Consider the following 21,203-nt stretch of genomic DNA (forward strand, 5'->3'; position numbering starts at 1 on the left):
GGTTTAGAGTGTGGAGATGCCAAGCAGGAGAGAATTGGAATTGCCCAGTCTGCGGGTTGGATGAGAGTTACAGCAACTGATGGGCTGAGGCGGTAGAAACAGGCAGTGTGGACAGAGGTGGAAGACTTTGCTGTGATGGGGAGACTACTAGATGGGAAACTCGGCGAGCAATCTAGTGCAACCCGAAACTCGTATACAGGGGGTTGAATTGATGGCAAGGGTCCAGATATTTTTTTGGGGGGGGTTGGGTGACGAGGCTGATTTTTTAACCAGCGGAGATGGCAGTTTATTCAAGACTGGATGTTGAACAAGCAGGCGCACTGTGGGCGGATCAAGGCAGGGATGGAGCTGGGGGCTGTTATTCTCCCCAATGTCTTTAGTTGAAGTAGCCATGGGCAACAGGGAAACAAGGAAGGGGATTCTTTGGGTGGCGGGTTGGTGGGGGAAGAGAGTTTGGAGAAGTGGGGGAAGGCAGTTCTCCAGATGTCTAGGCGACTGTTTGATGAGTAACAGTGTAAACACGCTGGGTGGGACCTTCTGGTGAACTGTCCATCCGGGAGCTGGGGCATTGTCGGCGTGGTCATTTTGTCAAAGGCAAACGATACAACTGACAGAAATAACGAAGACATTAACCACAGGGAGAAAATGGCAAAAGGTCCACTTGCGTCCGTGTGCTTTGCCGGGGCAAAACCACTGACGGTGCAAGGTTTATGCTCCTGACGCCCGGTTGTGAGAGGGAGTTCTGTGCCAGCTTTTAAACTAACAGGAGAGAGTGCTCCTGTTCACCTCACCGTGAATGATGTCCTTCTCGCCAATTAGCCAGTTGATTGGAAAGTGAAATGACAAATATAAATATTGTGCTATGGGGCGCAATTAAAGAGTCATTATCCGTTTAATTGAAGCGCTTTTCACATGCAGGTGGAACTGTAGCCTGTTTATTTTTGCTGAAATGGAACACTACATCAGAGTAATTGTTTCAGTTCACATCCTTGCCGGGATCAAAGGCAGCCGCCGCACCAGTTTATTTTAGCAACTTCTTGCAGGTTTCACTCGGAGCGTGTCGAGCGCTGGGGGTGGGGTTCTGGGGCTATAATTGTATCCATACACCTAGCCCATTCCCTGACATCCGCCAAACCTTGCACCAGGCAGCCAGGCTGAATATGCTCTCCGTTCTCATTAAAACTCTGCATAGCAATGGCACTTCTGAAACTTTCAATTGACAGGCACCCCGCAGAATCGCAATAGAAACTAAGAATATTCTACATTTTGTAGACATGTCGCCTTCAGAAGAATACAGAAAAGTATCTTTTTCATTCGGGGCTGATCATTGGTGGTAATGTCTTTTAAAACTCCAGTTTAAGCCACAGACCTCATTAATATACCCCTGCCCGGCAAAGGACGACTGAAATATCTACATAGCAACGGGCAAAAAAAGTAATAAGGTATTAATTTTAATTGCGCGACGTGTGCACAATACGGACAGAATGTGTGCAAACGCGGTGAAGAATGCGTGCTGAATGAATAGACCATTACTAACATTGCTTTTCCCACGCTGGCACCCAACTCTCATTTCTCGCAACTCTGAAAGCCTGGCGCCTCCTGTCGATGACCGGCTGAGGGTTCGAGTGGGTTCCAGGTGGCATTCAGCGCAAGAAATGTGCATGCACGGTCGATCAAAAGCTTCGTTTCAGAAATACTCAGCTGTACGGGGAGGGGGAGGGTTGAGGGGAGAAAGAGATGTTTAAATCTGCTGCTGCGATTCCACCATTCAATCTGATAGAAGTTTATCACAATGAAACCATCACCGTGCTGTAAGGCGGACAGAAGGCTTCCATGGGCACATTGTCACCTTCAAAAAAAAGTGCACTCTTCTCCTCGCTAATTCCTCGATTCAGCAGCTTGTCTTACGACAGCTGTGAACGCCCCGGAGGTGAACTTTTATCAAAATCAATACGTTTATTCTTAGTCCGACGGAGGGAGTAGACGTCAACTCAGCAGCTAGTGCAGCGTGTAGTGCATTCTGTCGAGAGGCGCATGGACAAATGTTAAGGGGCTTGAATCGCAACATATTGCAAAGTGTCACCTTTGCAGAAAGCAGTTCTTGTACAGTCGGCGCCCCTTCACTTCATCTGTTGAATGAATTATTCAGAATCCTCCAGGACACCCTGTGGACGCTTAGTGCTTAAAGTATAAATCCGGTGTATTGGATTTTTCAAACCCCTCTTTTCTGCCAAGAAATATCACATTGTATTTTCCACAGTATGGACCACTGTCCTTACAGCTTCGTTTTATAATCCATCTTATCGACACATGCGTTACATAAATACATATGTCTTGAATGAAAGCTTTGTATCGAGGCCTGGGTGTCACCTCTCCATTGGATCCCATCGAGATCGGCGCTTTGAGAGCACTTCATTACCGCCACACAATGGAAGAATGGCGCGATTGAAGAAAAGGCGTGAAAATCACAGAAACGTCTGCTCACTTTGAAAAAAAAGTGTGGATTTACTAAATGGAAGGCCGCAGGAGGGCTCAGGCACATCAGGCTCCATTCATCAGTCCCATCGTGTTGGAAAAGGGCCCATACAATCCTCTACCAATGACAGTATAATAAAACATGGCAGATAGAGGGTTTTTTTCTCTCTCTTTCTCTCCCTCTCGCCCTCCTCCCCGAAGGAGATCAGTGCAATCCGCGTTTTGATTGAGGTGCAACCAACTGTTTAAATTGCTATTTACATTTCCAACTGTTTAACTAGCGATTTGTCCATCTTAATAGCTCTTTAAGCTTTTAAGCAGGGAAATAGCCATTCTCATGATTCAACAGTGAAACCACGGTTACCCCGGTCACTGCCCAATTGTAAAAAGAAAGGTTAGATATCTCTACCTCCCTCCCCTCCCCCTCTGCTGTTGCACCTTCAAGAGAAAGTGTCATTTTGTTTCTGGAAAACTAATTTTCAAATCGGTTGATTTTGTAATGGGTCTGCGCTGCTCCACAATCACTTACGTTCCAAACCTTTATTTGAAAAATAGTAATCATGTTTATTCTTCCGAAGCAACTCATCAGCCATTTAACCCCCATAAAGTCCCTAAACGTACAAAAATCTAACGTGGAGCCCACTGCATGGGGAAATGTGTCTGCAAAAAGGCCTCTTCAGCAACACTGTGCTTCTCAACACCCTGTGAGTTTTCAAAAGCTCGGTAATAGATTACTGTCTGCAACAACTTACAACTTACAACACACACTTCTCACACGCGGAAGAACACGCAGACATACAAGTCAAAGGGATACAGTGGCTCCTAAGCACGGAGAACGTGAATGCTAAGATGGGAACTTGAAAAAACAAAGCAAGAGCAGTGATGGACTGTGAGACTGGTGTTGAAAGGAAGTCATGATGTGGAGATGCCGGCGTTGGACTGAGGTGAGCACAGTAAGAAGTCTTGCAACACCAGGTTAAAGTCCAACAGGTTTGTTTCAAATCACTAGCTTTCAGAGTACTGCTCCTTCCTCAGGTTGAAAGGAAGTGTGAGGGGTGGCAAGATGTGAGGAACTAGCCGAATCATTCCAGAGGGTATGGGTGCAGTGGTTGAAGAAGTTGCCAGCAAGAATGAAGACGAGGGAGAAAGGAATGGTCATTGTTAGTGGAAAACCTCACTTTATATGAACTTGCTTAAAGTTCAAAGTCATAGATTATCATAGAATTTACAGTGCAGAAGGAGGCCATTCGGCCCATCGAGTCTGCACCGGCTCTTGGAAAGAGCACCCTACCCAAGGTCAACATCGCCACCCTATCCCCATAACCCAGTAACCCCACCCAACACTAAGGGCAAGTTTGGACACTAAGGGCAATTTATCATGGCCAATTTATCATGGCCAATTAAAAAAATCCACTAACAATGACCATTCCTTTCTCCCTCGTCTTCATTCTTGCTGGCAACTTCTTCAACCACTGCACATCTTTGGACTGTGGGAGGAAACCGGAGCACCCGGAGGAAACCCACGCACATACGGGGAGGATGTGCAGACTCCGCACAGACAGTGACCCAAGCCGGAATTGAACCTGGGACCCTGGAGCTGTGAAGCAATTGTGCTATCCACAAGGCTACCGTACAGCCATAACCAGTTTGAACTCACTAGGAAAACAGTTCTAGGCAACCATAATGGAATTGAACATTCATCTATCCATTGTTCTATGCTCAGAAATGACAGTGTGCACAAAGCAAGATGAAGAAGTCGCCTGCATAGAGTAGTAAAGATACAGCCAATTGACACACTGAGTCGCAGATTGGAGTCAGACTCAAATAATTGTTACAGTGCAGAAGGAGTCTATTTGGCCCATCGTGTCTGCACTGGCTCTCCAAACGAGCATCATGACTAGTGCCATTCCCCTACTTTTTCCCAGTACATACCATTGCATATTGTTTCTGTTCAGATCATCATCTAATGCCCTCTTGAATGCTTCAATTGAACCTGCCTCCACCACGCTTCCAGGGAGTGCATTCCAGACCTGAACCGCTCCTTGTGTGACAAGGTATTTTTCTCACATCACATTTGCGCCTTTTGCAAATCCATTTAAATCTGTGCCCTCTCATTCTCTCTCCTTTTACAAGTGCAACAGTTTCTCCCTATCTACTCTGTCCAGCCTCCTCATGATTTTGAACACCTCTATCAAATCTCTTCTTCTCTCCAAGGAGAACAGTCCCAAGCTCTCCAATCTATCCTCATAACCAAAGTTTCTCACCTCTGGAACCATTCTTTTAAAACCTTCTCTGTACTCTCTTCATTGTGTTCACATCCTTCCTATAGTGTGGCACCCAGAACTGGCACACACTGAGGTCTAGCTAGTGTCTTGTATAAGTTCTTGCTCTTGTACCCTATGCCCCTATTAATGAATTTGAGGGTGTATGCTTTATTAACTGCTCTCTCCACCTGTTCTGCCATTTCCGGTCCTGCTGTTGGCAAATCCCCACCGCACATTTCCCTGTGACAAAGGGTGAATACAAAAGGAAATCCCATTGGCAGTGATGGGACCAGAAGATCCCACCACTGGCCAATGGTGGGTCATCTCCACTACCACGAAACACAAGGTAAATCCCACCCTTGGCCTCGGGATAAGGGGGGTAACCATTTACATCTGAGATCGGGAGAAATTGGGAGATTGGGGTGGCACGGTAGCAAAGTGTACTGCTACCTCACAGCGCCAGGGACCAGGGTTCGAGGTCTGTGAGGGGTTTACACGTTCTCCCGGTGTCTGCGTGGGTTTCGTCTGGATGCTCCGGTTTCCTCCCACAGTCCAAAGATGTGCAGGTTTGGTGGATTGACCAGGCTAAAATTGCACCTTAGTGTCCATTGATATGTGGGTTATGTGTGGTTACGGGGTTACAGGTTGGTGGCCTGCTTAGGGCGCACATTCGGAGCGTTGGTGCAGACCTGATGGGCCGAATAGCTTCCTTCTGCACTGTAGGGATTCTATATTTCTATAAAATTGTGTAGTGAATCATTGGAATCATTAGATGGCTTTGGGGGTTCAGAAGTTGAACGTATTTGAGACTGTCATGTGAGAGTACCTTTAAGAACTGGATGTTTAAGCAATGTACCTTTAAGAAAAGTGATGTCAGAGAGTGGGTGGAGCTCAGCTCAGTTCAGCCATTTTGTTTGATTTTGCAGTTTTAAAAAGTGCCTGGCTGGTTTTGCTGAGAGCAGTTTAAAAGTGCCTGGCTGTTTTGCTGTGAGCAGTTTAAAAGTAGAAAGCCAGTTTGAGACTGCAGCTTGGGTGTGTGTCTGTGTGTGTCCAGAGAGCTGCAAGAAGAAAGCAGGGTGCTGGAGCTGAAGTCAACCAAGCATATATATCTCTGCGATTCTACAGAAAAAATATATATCCTTTAACCTGATGTGATACTGTTTAAAGGTGTTAAGTCTCTTGGAAGTTTGAAGGAACATTTTAAGGAATTATTTACTGTTGCAATATTTTCTGAGTTATCTTTGAAGTAAGGGGTGTTAAGAGATCCAATGTTTATTTCAGATGTTAAGTTGAGTTCATGGCAGAAACAGTGTTTGGTGTTTAAAAACCCACGTGTCCATAATTGTAACCCCACACCTAAGGAAAAAGCCGTGTGCTAGAAAAAGCAACAAATCTATTAAAGGGAGAGGTTGGTTGAACTCCATGATACATTTTGGGGTTCTGGAAACGCCTCGCCCATAACAAGACTGATATTGATAGATTTTTGGATTCATTAAACCTCTCTTTTTTCAAAGATCAGTCCCATTTGTCTGCATTCTCACTGGTCTCCTCAGTTCATTTGGTCTCCAGAAAGGCATCTCATTTACTCTTCAATCCAATCACATGGTCCTCGGAATGGCCTTCCTCAGCTGATTTATTTCCCAACTCTATTGAGTCGTTCTTGAAAAAGTTCTGTCAGACTTTCTTTCCTGTTTCTAATTTTATAATTCTTTTAACTTGTGTCCTCTTTTGCTCAGACCCTTCAATATGGTGAGCAATTTGCTTGAAACTATTCTTTCCGTCGGCCTTTTAAAAGAAACCAGACTTAATATCCTTAACATCGACTCGTAACATAAATCCATACTCACCGCTGATGCTTCCCTCTGTACCACCCTAACAAGAACAGTATCTTTCCTATCAATTCCCCCAATGGCCCAGTAAGTTCATTCAGTGAACAGCAGGGCCAAGCAGAGAAGGAAAGTCCCACATGCATTAATTTGGCTGAGTTGCAGGATCTCTGTTGGGATGAAAGGAGAGGAGTAATGTTTCACAATTAAAGGGCAAATGGCAGTGCCTCTTGTGCTTGATCACTATTTATTGGTTCCTGATACAAGTATGGATATTTGGATTTTGTGGGGGGGAAAAAATTGCATTCATAAAGTACCTTTCAGAACCTCGAGATGTCCCAACTCATTTCACAGTCAATTAAAGACTTTTAAAATGCAGTCTGTGTTCTAATGTAGACCAACCTAGTTGGCAATTTGTGCATAATGAAGTCACACAAACAGCAATATGATAATCAACTGGATAATCTATTTATTTTTTAGGTGCTGGTTGTGGTGCATATCTTAGTCAGAACCCCGAGAGAACTATCATTTAGTTCTTCAAATCATGCCATGGCAATCACCTGAGCAGCCAGACAGGGCTTCAATTTAGGGTTTCATCTAAAAGGTGGCACCTGCTGACAAGTAACACTTTTTTGATACTGCTAAGAATAGACTGATTTGACTGCAATGCACTCTGTGGTTGAACAGCCTATTGACACGGTCTAGGCTAACACCCAACTAATGGTATATTTGGGAGAGATACAAGAAGGCGAATAATCCAACCCACGGAATCACACCATGACAAGAAATAAATGCCTTTGTGGGTCTGTGAGGAAAACAATAAAAAAAGTTTAAACAAAAATGCTGGTCCCTCTATTATTGGGTGATGGGACTAACATTAGTTACCCCAGATAATGTTAAACCAAAACCTTGCACAGCAACAATATAACCTTTAGCCACGACTCTTGCAACTCAATTTGTTTTTAATTGTAGATAAGCACTGTACTACGTTTATTAGGTAATTGTGGTAGCATGCCCCTTTGAGGGATGGGTTCTCAGAGGGTCACGTGACCCGTAGGGCCGATCAGGTCGGAAAGTGCGAATCCTGGGGTTGAGCGCGGGCTCTACTGTGAGGAGTTTGGAGTCACGGAGTACGGTAGCCTTTAGCTCACTCTCTGCAAATAGTTATCTGCCTTAATAAACCTTTTATTTGTTAACCTACCTGGTTGTCACCCTTCTTTCAAGGTAATACATTTGGTGGTCCATTGAAGATCAATTGGAGTGCCTTCCTACTGAACAGGTCAAATTAGTTTTGCAGTCATCCAGTCTCTTGGTTCATTTTGACCCCTCAAAAAAAAATCATTTACGGAATTGGAACAGATTTAGCGCACAGGATGGAAGTTGGTGCAGAAAGGCCTATCGCCAATGTCGTGAGCACTCTGACCGATGCTGATCAAGCTTACTCACAAATCAAAGAGGAGAACTAGCCATAATAATTGGAGTGAAAAGGTTGCATCAATACAACTATGGATGACATTTTATCTTGTTACAGACCACAAACCATTGTTGAGCTTTTTCAGGGAGGATAAGGTTGTTCCCCCCCAAAGCTCTAACAAGGGTCCAATGCTGGTCTCTATTGTTGGCAGCCTACAAGTTTATGGTTCAACAAAGGCCAGGCATATACATTTCAAATGTGGGTCTTTTAAGCTGCCTACCCCTACCCAAAAGTGTACCAAGTCCGCCAGTACCACAGGAAATCGTTTTTGTTTTAAACCTTCTCAATACGTTGCCAGTGTTGACGTGACAGGTCAAGTTTTGGACTCAAAAAGACTCCATATTATCTTGAGTCAAACACATGGTCCTCCACGACTGGCATCATCACAAGTCTGAGCAGTTACGACCCTTTCGGATAAGAAAAGATGAGGTAAGTTATGAAGACGGCAAGGGTGGTCGTTCCCACTCCTGCAAGACCGCTAGTATTGCAAGAGCTACATTGCGCCCATCCTGGGATGATAAAGATGAAAATGCTCACACGCAGTTATGTGTGGTGACCTGGGGTAGATATTGACCAAGAGAATCTCGTCTAACAATGTGACTAGTTTCAAATGCACCAAAACCTGCCCTTCAGCCTAATGCACCCTTGGGAGTGGCCAGGTCAGTCATGGGTGCAACTGAATGTCAATGTTGCTGGCCCTTTCATGGGCTCCATGTTCTTGCTCATCATTGACACTCACTCCAAGTGGTTGGAAACACACAAAATGAAGTCCACGACCTCATCAGCAGAGGTAGAAAAATTGTGACAGACATTCGCCATCCCGTGGGCTTTCCCGAGGTGCTGGTCTCCAATAATGGGACTGCTTTTACTGGTGAAGAGTTCCAACATTTAATGAGAACCAACGGCTTTCAACATATTCGAACTGCTGTCTACTACCCTGCTTGAAATGGACTGGCTGAGCGAGTCGTCTAAACATTCAAACCCACCATGAAGAAACAGTCATCATCCTCTCTACAACCAGACTGGCCCATTTCGTGCTCACCCATCGAACAACACCTCATGTCACAATAGGTGTCACATCTGCTGAGTTGCAAATGGGGCGGACGCATTAGGACATGGCTGAATCTGATATTTCTGAATTTGACGGGGAGGATGGAGTTAAAACAGAACGCACAGAAGAAACGTCAGACTCAAGAAATTGTGAGAGACAAGTGGGCGATTTGGTTTATGTAAAGAATTTTTGTGCTGGTCCAAATTGGATCCCTGGAAAAGTCGTGACCTGAAAACGTTCAATGTCGCATGAGATAGATGCCCAATGAAAAGAGTTGAAGAAAGACCCGGACCATTTGAGAATACGAAAAACACACCTAGTATGTCTGTCAGTGATATTGCTCTGGATGAAAGTAATGTTACAGCAATCTACCCCAGGGGAGAGCCAAATAATGTACCAGGATGAACTGGGGAAATTATCTGCATAGACGCATCTTCACAAGTTGAAAGTCAGCCCATTGAGGTTCAAACTGAAGTTACCTCTACTGCGGGAGCAGCCACTCGTGAATTACAATGCTCCCAAAGTATCAGGAAGACCTGGGCCAATTTACCTGAAAAGGGTTTGCAATGAGATCCATTTGTTGTATAATATTGTAAAAAGTTCCTTTATTGTTGCAATGTATTAATCAGGAACTTAAAGGGGGAGAGATGAGGTAGTGTGCCCCTTTAAGGGGGTTAATTTTCAGAGTGTCATGTGACCTGTAGGGCCAATCACGCCAGCGCGCAAATCCTGGGGCTGAGTGTGCTTTCTTACACTTAGTAGTTTGGGATTGTGGAGTACGGTAGCCTATATTGCACTCTCTGTAAATATTTTTTTTACCTTAATAAACCGTTTATTGGTTAATCTACTTGGTGGTCGCCATTCTTTCAAGATGCCACAGTAATAGTCTCAAGAAGTTAAAGCAACTCAAAAGAAGTAAAGGCACAGATCTGCCATGATCTGATTAATTGATGAATGGTCTCAAACGGCTAAATAGTCGATTCCTGTTCCTGCTGGTGGTCATAGATTTATTTATTACAGCCCCTGGATTTCATATCTGACCCATACACAGTCTCACTGTTCCCTTTCACACCTCCTTTCTCTCCCTCCCACATATACTAACTTACACTTATTGACATTGACCTACACTTATCAGTTATTGGAGCAGTTACTTAAAATATCAAAATCATTCTTAACCTAGTCACAAAGGTCACGTAATTAGCTCTATTCCTTATTTTGGTATCATTTGAAAATGTAGAGATTTTTCTAATTACACCCATGCTCATGATATTCAGTAATAATAGAAAATACAGCAATAGTAGCAAGAGGTGATTTAAAGTCAACCTTGTAATACTAATTTTACTGGGGAAATTATCTGCATAGACGCATCTTCACAAGTTGAAAGTCAGCCCATTGAGGTTCAAACTGAAGTTACCTCTACTGCGGGAGGTAACTTCAGTTTGAACCTCAATGGGCTGACTTTCAACTTGTGAAGATGCGTCTATGCAGATAATTTCCCCAGTTCATCCTGGTACATTATCTGTAATACTAGTATTACAATCCTCTTGTAATACTAATTTTAGCCCGCAAAGCCGCTACCCATCAGTAACTTTTACTTCCCATTTAAAAAAAATAAATTTAGTGTACCCAATTAATTTTTTCCAATTGAGGGGCAATTTAGCATGGCCAATCCACCTACCCTGCACATCTTTGGGTTGTGGGGGCGAACCCCACACAAACATGGGGAGAATGTGCAAACTTCACACGGCCAGTGACCCAGAGCCTGGATTGAACCTGGGACCGTGGCGCCGTGAAGCAGAAATGCTAACCACTGCGCTACCGTGCTGCCCCTCTACTTCCCATTAAAAAAAAATATTTTTTAAATTCTCCTTTTTCAAATTTTCTCCCAAATTTACACCCAACAATAAACAATAATCAGTAACGAATGTTATGTCAATCCCCATATCAATAACAACAATTCCATCCTCCCACCAAACCCCAGACATTGGCCCACATGTTAACATAAACAAATGACAAAAAGGAATCAGGAATCACCCATAGTCACCATTAACACACAGTCCTTCTCCCCCCAACCCTCCCAGCCCCCAACCCCACCTAATGTCCAATGTAATCCAATTCTCGAAAGTGCATAATGAATAACGCCCATAAATTGTAGAACCCCTCCATCCTTCCCCTCAGTTCAAATTTGACCTTTTCAAGTGTTAAGAATTCCAGCAGGTCCCCCGCCACGCCAGGGCACAGGGTGGAGAGGTTGATCTCCACCCTAACAAGATCCGCCTTCGGGCGATCAACGAGGCGAAGACTACAACATCTGCCTCCGCGCCCGTTATACGTCCCATTTTTAATACATTCTTCAGCATCTTGAACTGCTGATGTCCAAAGATTCTGATAATCCTCGTGAATTGTATATTTACATCTCCCCTGCCAAACACATTAGCGATAAACATGCCAAGGATTTGTTATTTCTTACCCTTCGAGTAAACTCACCAATGTTTTAAATGTGTTCTCTGGGGTCATGATACATTTCAGAATGTCTAAAGATGTACCAGAAATTGGTATCTGGAACATATTTTGCAGTTGCATGTATTGTCAAGCAATGCTGGCACATCAGCGCAAAAATGTTCTGGTGGTTCCTCGTGGGAAACATAATCCAAGTGAGTCCAAGCACAGAACTGGACTGGAGACCATTCAAAAAAAATTTTTTTTGACAGCGCTTACATGTTTTCTATTTTATTAAGAGAAAATGTGTCCAACCTGTCACTTGATAAATATTTAACTTTACTTTCACATCTGTTGCATAAACTGTCGTCAAGGTGACCAGACATATGTCTGGCAAGTTCCAGCTGAAACCAAGTAATGATCAGCGCACATTCCATCTTTAAGAAAGTGCTGCGCACCTTCAAAGGAATTTCAATCGTGCAGGCCCTTTTGTTCAGGATTCTGGCATCCATTGTGCCTCAATCAATGTGGATGATATGCATCGAATGGTTTGTATTTAAATGTCTTTAGAGGATTTAGGCCTCAATATAATTGAACAAGAGCATTGGTTAATTCTGAAGCTCCATGTATAAATATCTGTATTTTAAATTGTCTAAAGGATTAAAGATTTGATGCTACACAAGAAAACGCCAAAAAAAACCCCACAAACAATACAGATATTATGAATCCGAGCAAATTACCACAAATGAAGGAAGCCGTGTTTCTATCAATTTGAAGAACCTAAAGAGATTTTGGACAAATTAACAAAGAATTAACAGCATATTTCCAAATTCAGACAATAGAACCATTTCATACTCAGCCCATGTATGAAATCTAGGTTTCGCCTTTTACTGGTATTAACCACCACTTCACAGTGCCACATCAGTAAAATAATAGGGTGTTTTGTGTCTTAAACTGTAGAATAAATGAGGAATAGAGTTGTGTTGAACAGGTAGTCTAATCACTAGGTCTTCACAATTTATAACTGCAATTGTTGAAACCAAAACAAGCGACACATTCTTTAAGTATTGTTTTAAAGACTGCTGCCAGTTTTTTTTTCAAGTTAATGTAGCAATAATCATTAATTATTTATTAAATGTAAAAATAATCAAGCATCTGGGTAGAAGCATTCAAGCGTGGATTTCCATTTCCCTGAGTCCAGATCAGTATGGTGCCAGCAGCGATATGGTTTGGTGTTGCCGGCTTGCACTGTTCTGAAGCAGGCACTGAGTGAGGCCCGAGGCTGGCGATTGTGTCCGATTGCCAGGTTGTCAATGTCGCAAGGCCCCGCTTTGATTTCTCCTGCCACAAATGAATGGAATCTAACCCCAGTCACTTGCTGTCAGATTTGCATTCATACATGAGTGCGCATGATCCCTTGTCACCCCAAAACATTAGTGGGCATCTTACCTTTTCAGTGAAAAAGAAATAGTAATGAAAAAAAAACTGAGCAAGTGTTGCCCTGTCCCAGCACGTTCCTAGCATCTGCCTGGGAATTTTAAATGAATTTGGGACATTTCACTTTGTGCTCCAGGGAATGTAGACAAACCATTCCACTGTACTGGCAAATATGCTTTTTGAAGACGTCAACTCAACATAGTGGAGGGATAATAATTTTGGAGGAGAATTCGTAAAGGATCAAACGAAGATTGCATTGATTAAACTATCCAAGGATGAAGAAATAAGTTCTGACAGATTTTCAGTTTGCACCATGTGGGGTAGAGGTTTGTTTGTTTTTGAACGAGACACTTAAATCTACTGACAACACTGCTTCTTTTACACAACCATACGTATAAATTCATTTGACTCTGTGCTGTACTGTAAACATGAAGAATAGAACACAGCAGCTTCATAAAATAATGTTGATTCAATTAAAATCTCTTTTTAATAAAAAGCATTGAAATGAATGCAGTACCAACAGTTGAACCATGGCAGGTGGAATGTATAATTTCCATGTCGTGCCCACATAAGCACATTGTTACTTAAATGCATTTGGTAAGATTTTCATTGCTAGTTACCCATTCAGTGGTGCACAATCTTATTTATAAAATGCATGAGGTTTGCCAGATGCCTCCATTTCTCAACTAGTTCTTTTCAAGCATCCTAGAATCTTACAACACAGAAGGAGGCCATTCAGGTCACTGAAATAACTAACTGATCAGTCCCAATTTCCACCACCCCGCCCCTTCCATTGCTCTGCAAATATCTATTTTTCAAAGTGCATACCGAATTCCCATGAAAAATTACGATTGATCCTGCTCCAACCATTCTTTAGGACGGTGCCTTCCATATCCCTCCAACTTACTGTTTTAAAAATAAGCACCTCCGGTGAAGTTCTCTGGCCTCCCCATGGTATGTTTCTCGGCAGAGGGAGGTGGCCTGCTGTTGTCCAGCGGCGGGATCTTCTGACCCCACTGCTGTCAATGGCATTTCCCATTGAATTCACTCCATGTCGCTGGGAAACCTGTGGCAGGGTTGTGCTGTGGGCGGGAGCACAAGATCCCGCTGGCGTGAACAGCCGGACGATCTCATTCCTCATTTCCTCGCTGCTTCCTTTTTGTCCGTGTCCTCTCGTTACCATCCCTCCTCCGAGTGGAAACAAGTTCCACTTCTTCACTCTATCAAAACCCTTTATCATTTTGAACATTATTAAACTTCCCTTACCCTTCGCCACTCCAAGGAGAGCAGTCTAAGCCACTCTAGGCTCTCCACACAATTAATATGTTGTAATAATAATAGCTAATAAGAGGATGTTCTTGTGGGAGAATCGTGAACAAAGGGGTCACTAAATTAAAGGCTCACTCATTTAAAACTCAGATGAAGCGAGGTATTTTCACTCAGAGGGCCATGAGTCTTTGGAACTCTCGTCCAGAAAAGGTGGTGGAAGCAGAGTCTTTGAATATTTTTAAGGCAGCAGTAGATACATTTGTGGTAAGCAAGGGGGTGATAGGTTATCAGGGATAGGAGCGATGGAGATTTGAGGTACTATCAGATCAGCCATGATCTTATTAAATGGCGGAGCAGGCTCAAGGGGCTGAATGGGCTACTCCCGCTCCTTGTTCGGAAGTTTGCATTTCTGATGTTGCTCTGGCAAATATTATCTGCACCCTCTCCAAGGCCAAGACATCCTTCCTAAGGTCTGGTTTGCAGATTGGGTGTAATACTCTACCTGCGGCCTAACCAACAACAAAGACTTAGTGGAAGGCCAGATAATTTGCACTCGATTGGCAATGAAACTGCTTAAATTTAGATGTACTGTATGATTTCAGTATAATTTATCCAGTATAATTGAGAGGTGCAATTTAATTTCTTAAGTTTGAAATGCCTCAGAACTGCTTTTCATCAGGTATCTATGTGAAGAAAGAAATCAGAGACTCGGATGTTTGCAGCTTCCCAGAGATATTGTTGTCTGCTCGATAACAGCTTACAGAAAATAATATGCCTCTGTGCCCATAGGTTTTGGAATTTCTATGATTGGCTCCTCTGAGTGTGTGTCGGGACTGTCTGCTTGATAGCCCCGCCCTCTCAAATGGAAAACTGCTGACAATAAAAGCAATCAGGAAAACTATTTATAGGAAAACTATTTATAGGAGTAACCCGGATCTTCTCTACAGAACATCAGAACATTGTAAATCATGAAGCCATCAACCTTTTCTAATAATTTTTAAAGCAAAAACCCTTGATGCCATACATTGTCTGAGACTCCACACATAGAGCAGAGAGCCAGCCGATCATAGTCAAGGCTGAGGAGGACACCGTTGAATGGCTCAGAGCAGGATTTTTATGTTTTGTGAATACTCTGTCTTATTTCCATGGTTGTTTTCAAAAAATTTTTTTTATCGGTACTCTGAAAAGGGTGTCTCCATCATTAGATTTCCTCTTTGTGACCTGAAAAAAACTTGTAAAAATTTGAAATAAAAATTGGCTCCACCATTATGGAGGGTGAATCCCTAGCCCCCTTCCCCCCCCCCCCCCCCCCCACCCCCACTCACCCCCCAAACAGGATAGCCTCTGGCTGCAGCCACGGCTAGGAAGGCAGCAGTGGTGTGGGAGTCTCATTTGGCCTTGCTGGCGTGCTGGCCTGCTTTCTGTTGCCCCTTGGCCATGAATCTGAGACTGGATTTGGAGAGGTGGAAGGTGTACCCCATGGAGTGACAGGCCTCTGATCACTTGTCTCAGCTGACCTCTCAATTAGCCTAAGCAGCTGCCGGCTACTTACGGGTTGGTAGCTATTTTGCCCCTGATCCGGCCTCCAAGAAAATGTCTTGAGGGCAGGATAGCCCAGGATGGATCCAGTGGTGCCAAACTGCACCGCCTCCCCCTAAGTTTTCACCCCCTCTCGGGGCCAAAGTCTGCTAAGTAAGGCAAAGGAAACTAGAAAGCACGCAAGGTAAGTGCTCTGATTTTTCAGTAGTGGATGTTTTTTGATCACTGTCAGAAACTAATGATATTCATGATATCTGTGTTGTATGTCTAAAGTTGCATTGGAACTCTGAAAGAGTTTGCACTCTCCATTAAAGATCAGTAGAGTGCTCTGAGGAGTTGACACGGAAATGATAAGGAGCAGCTTGCAGTTCCAGATGTTGAGTAATATACAATATTCTATCAGATGTCCCTGAAACATGTGTGAAAACCTTGCAATCCAGTAAAAAATTAATGGCTCATTCACTCAATGGACCTTGTCCTGCATCAGAAATACTTGCCTCCACCAAACAAGACATTAATTATTGACTCACACAGGAATGAACAGTAAATGGACAGGTCCTGCAAAAATTGCCAGTTGCATTAAAGTGATCCAGTGGCTAGGGCAACTTCCAACATGGGATTCATAGAATGATACAGCAGAGAGGGAGGCATTTGTTCCATTGCGTCTGCCCTCACCGTGACCATTGGGAAACAGACACCACAGCTCGACAGTAAGATAGTTGACAAATTTATATGGAATTCTCACTCTGCTGCTAACACAAAGCTGTGAGAGAATTCTTTCCTGAAATTATCCAGTTGGAGACCAGTCAGAAATCAAAATACCACCCTTCCTTTTAAAATGTACTATTAAAGTACTTGACGAAAAAAATCAAAGAAGACTAAAACAACTTAAATAGTAATGTTTGGCAAAACTTGGCAAAGTCCCAGGCTCAGGTTGAAAGCTGGCGTGCAGTTCTTCAGTTGCATGGACCAGTTTTCTTTCCAGATCTTGTGCCTCTTTAAAGAAAGAAAATGAGTGGGCGGGGTTTACGCCATGAATCTGGAGGGGTGGGGCCTGATAAAGTCGGCAGCCGGCTCTACAGAGATCAGCACTGAAAATGGCTACCAGCCCCCACCACAGAGATATCAGGGGCCATCCCCCAGTATAATCATCCCTCACCTTCGAACAATCATCGGGGCTCAACCCCCTGCCGCCGATCATTCCTTGCACCCCCTCCAGCAGTGCGGATGTATTGCTCACGTTCATCACTCTCAGTGCTCGCTCCACCCCTGTGCCTGCAAGCTTCCCCCTCACAGCCTGCTCTCCCCTCACCCACTTAATATTAATGAAAACTCGCTCCCCAAATGGGGCTGCCACGAGGGTCTGCCTCAGCACTGCCCCCGGCATAGTTTGGTACTGCCTGGTTGGCAGGGAGGATCCTGTGGCAGGGAGGCCCGTTAATAATATTAAAATTGATTAAAACCTTTTTAAATGCGGTTCCTGTACATTGTGGGCCTGTGATGTCGTCGGCAAGGGGCGAGGAAAATCGTGTTTCCTGATTCTCTCTGGATTTTCTACCTGTGCCGTCATTCTCTCATTCTCTCTGACGCCAATCGCTGATGAAAATCGCTCCCGGTATTACCACCATCCATTATGCACCGCAGTACTTATTTGTTGCGGAAGACTTGTAATATGCTGACAGATATCGTGTGCTGCTTCTCCAGCACCACCTGGGCATGGAGAAGACCGTGGAAGACAGACAGACCGTTTAATGATCTCATCCCAGGGCTGCACCGCTCCGCGTTGTAATACTGCAAACCACTGATCTGCCCTGAGTGATGCCACAGGAGTTGTGCTGGCTCATTAAAATTTCAAGAAGCCTATCTTCGAAAGTAAGTGCAGCCGAATGCAAACAGAAACAAACAACTTGGAGACGGTTTACATAAGAAAGCAAATACAACATTCATAATAAATTCTAACATTGTGAAGTTTTGATCCAAAAGCCTAACTGCAACTCCCTCTGGTGACAAAGACGGGCCAGTACAGCAGCTGTCTCTTTCCACTTTTTACAGAAAGAATATATGAAGGATCAGTTATCATGTGGAGCTAAGGTGTCGAACTCCAACTGGGCGTAGCCATGGAGGTTCCCTCATATGATCTGCTGCCTCTAACTGCCCCAGCAAATAGCCTTTTCTTTCCATCTCTAATATCATTATAATGATATTAGAGATGGAATGAATTAAAAAGTTACAATTTTTACAAAAATGCCCGTTTTAATGTTCTGTTGGTGGCTTTCAGCAGTGCCCTGGTGAATAATCTGTAATTCCTGGAGATTTCAGGACTTTCTTGGGTCTGCAGAATTGCTGCCCCCCACAAAAAATAAATCATTAGAATAAAACTCTCAACTGTATGTGTTCCTGCAATCCCTGGATGGAACTTGTTACAGGTGAAGTTATTCTTTCAGAGGAGGTATACCTGGTGAGGCCAGACATAATTACCCACTGAAAAGGAAGAAGTGCAACTCACAAGGGACTCAAACCAAATCATGTAATGAATTTGGACTTGCAGGAGCATGTGGGTTCGTGCAGGAGTGGTGGTGGGAGGGAGTTAATACTAGCAACACTGACAATGCATCGGGGAACCAGCTCCTACCTACCAGTGAGGAGTTTGAATTGAAAGTATCCAGGTTTGCTGATCGGAGATATGAACCATAGAAAGTTAAGATGCAGATACGGTATGCAATTAGGTAAGCAAATTGTATCTTAGCCTTTATTACAAAGGATTTAGAGTATAAGAGTAAAGAGGTTTTACTGCAATTACATGGAGCGTTAATGCGGCCACACCTGGCGCATAGTTTGGTCACTTTAACAAAGAAAGAATATATTTGCCTTAGAGGCAGTACAAGGAAGATGGACTAGACTGATTCCTGGGATGATAGGACTGCACTATGAGGAAAGGTTGAATTTACGAAGCTTAAATATTGGTTGAGACTTTTTCCTAAGGTAGAGGGGTCAATTACTAGGGGGCAAAGGTTTAAGTTGCGATTGGCAAGGTTTAGAGGAGATGTACGAGGTAAGTTTTTTACACAGAGGGTAGTGGGTGCCTGGAACCCGCTGCCGGAGGAGGTGGTGGAAGCAGGGATGATAGTGACGTTTAAGGGGCATCTTGACAAATACATGAATAGGATGGGAATAGAGGGATATGGACCCCGGAAGTGTAGAAGATTTTAGTTTAGACAGGCAGCATGGTCGGCGCAGGCTTGGAGGGCCGAAGGGCCTGTTCCTGTGCTGTACTTTTCTTTGTTCTTTGTTCTTTGCAAAATCCCTAGAGTTTAGAAGAATGAGTAGCGATCTCCTTGAAACAGATAAAATTCATCCGGATTCTGACAGACTAGATGTTGCTGAATGTTTCCCCTGGCTGCACAGTTGAGAACTAGGGGCCACAACCTCTGAATGAGAGGTCAACCTCTCATGAATGAGGTGAAAATAAATTTCTTCAAAGAGTTGTGAATCATTGGAATTCTCTATCCCAGTGGGCTATTGATTCTGTCTTTGGGTATGTTCAAGACAGAGATTGATAGATCTTTGAATACTAAGGAATATGGAGATAAAGCAGGAAGGTAGAGTTGAGATAGAAGATCAGCCATTATCTTATTGAATGACAAAGCTGGTTCGAAGGATCAAATGGCCTCTAGTTCTTTATGTCCTTAATGACAAATCTGCAAAGTGGTAAAAAAAAGAATAACATTCATTTGAGCAAATTAAAGAATCAAAGAAGATAGCAGCTTGTCGCTGACTGCAGCTTGAGACAAAGTGTGATCTTGGGAATTCGGCGAGTAAGGAATGTTTCATAGAATTTCATAGAATGTACAGTGCAGAAGGAGGCCATTTGGCCCATCGAGTCTTCACCAGCCCTTGGAAAGAGCACCCGACCTAAGTCCACACCTCCACCCTATCCCCATAACCCAGTAACCCCTCCCAACATTTTTTGACGCTAAGGGCAATTTAGCATGGCCAATCCTCCTAACCCACACATCTTTGGACTGCGGGAGGACACCGGAGCACCACAAGGGAAACCCCGCAGACATGGGAGAACGTGCAGACTCCGCCCAGATAGTGACCCAGCCGGGAATCGAACCTGGGACCCTGGAGCTGTGAAGCAACAGTGCTACCCACTGTGCTACCGTGCCGCCCAATGGTTAGTTTTAATCTCCTGCCCAAATCTAGTCTAGTTTGCATTTAGCACTTAACTACAATTTCCAGTTAACGTTAAATTTCTTTAAGTCTTAGTCAGGGATAAATAAGCTCCTTAATGAAGAGGCAGCTCCAGTTAGTTAATTAGCTAGCTGGAACGAGATTCTCTAGCCAGCAGTGCTGATTCCTCTCTGTAGAATTCAGCTGGTAGAAATACAGGTGATCTTACGAAGCGCATGAAGTTAACAAGCACGGAAATGGAAGCTCATCAACAAGTGCAGCTCAAATCAGAGTGTGAGCTTGGGAATTTGATAAGTGAGTGCATTTTGTATAGTGAGGGAGAAGTGCTGCTCTGATCCTTTTATAGAAAATGAATAGGTTGAGAGGTCGCTGGAGGTCAGCTGTGGGACGTGAGAACTGAAGCCTGGAAGAATTAATTAGGTGGGCAGATAGGTGAGTGGTTGGTGAGTTTTACATTTTTCTCTCTCTAAAAGGGTGCAGTAGTTTAAATTGCTGCTGGGGAGATTATAAGTATTGCATTAAATTGACAGCTAAACTAGTTAAACCACTTGATATAACAACAGATAATCATTTAGTGATATTTCTAAATGTATTTAGTAATAGAAACAACGAAGGTGGCAAGGCAGGTGATGTGTTGCAACTGTAGCAGGTGGGGAACAATGGCTACCAGTGTGATCCAAGGGAACCACATCTGCAGTATGTAGCTAGAGGAAATTTAGCTTAGAGCTGATGTTCAAGCTTCGGAAACCGCGATGCATCAGGGAGGGGACACTTTGTTTCAGGACATAGCCACACCCCTTAAGCTTCAAATGTGGTCCATGGTCAGGGCCAGGAATGTGTGACTGTAAGTGAGGATGCAGAAGATAGCAGTGGAGGAGCCTCAGCCCTTGCAATTGCCAACAGGTTTCAGGTTCTTGCAGTAAGTGTGGACGAAAGCAGAGACTGCAGGGCGGAATGAACAAGCTCACTATGGCACAGGAGCCATTATTCAAGTTGGGGGAGAGGGAGTAAAAAGGAATGTTGTTGTAGCAGGGTACAGTTTTCTGGGGGGGGGGGGCGGGGGGGGGGGGGTGTAGATGCAGTTCTTTGCAGCGATGACTGCCAAAAGCTGTGTGGTCTACCTGGTGCCAGGTTTAAGGTCACCTCCTCGGGGCTGGAGAAGAACTTGGAGTAGGGGGGAAGGATCCAGTTGCTGTAGTCCAACTTGGTACCAATGGCACAGATAGGACTAAGAA

At 43.9% G+C, this 21,203-nt stretch overlaps 1 protein-coding gene across 1 annotated transcript in view; it reads left to right on the plus strand.

Moving 5' to 3' along the window:
* Positions 1-2,591: 2,591 nt before the first annotated feature.
* LOC140396203 (tubulin--tyrosine ligase-like protein 12) overlaps positions 2,592-21,203 on the plus strand; it is an 87,730-nt gene continuing 69,118 nt past the window's right edge. Inside the window, exon 1 of the mRNA XM_072484504.1 lies at positions 2,592-3,419. Within this exon, the coding sequence (XP_072340605.1) occupies positions 3,390-3,419 (30 nt within the window). The 5' untranslated portion in view covers positions 2,592-3,389. The remainder of the gene's footprint in view (positions 3,420-21,203) is intronic.

This window comes from Scyliorhinus torazame, chromosome 19 (assembly GCF_047496885.1).
Source record: "Scyliorhinus torazame isolate Kashiwa2021f chromosome 19, sScyTor2.1, whole genome shotgun sequence".
Taxonomy (NCBI): Eukaryota; Metazoa; Chordata; class Chondrichthyes; order Carcharhiniformes; family Scyliorhinidae; genus Scyliorhinus; species Scyliorhinus torazame.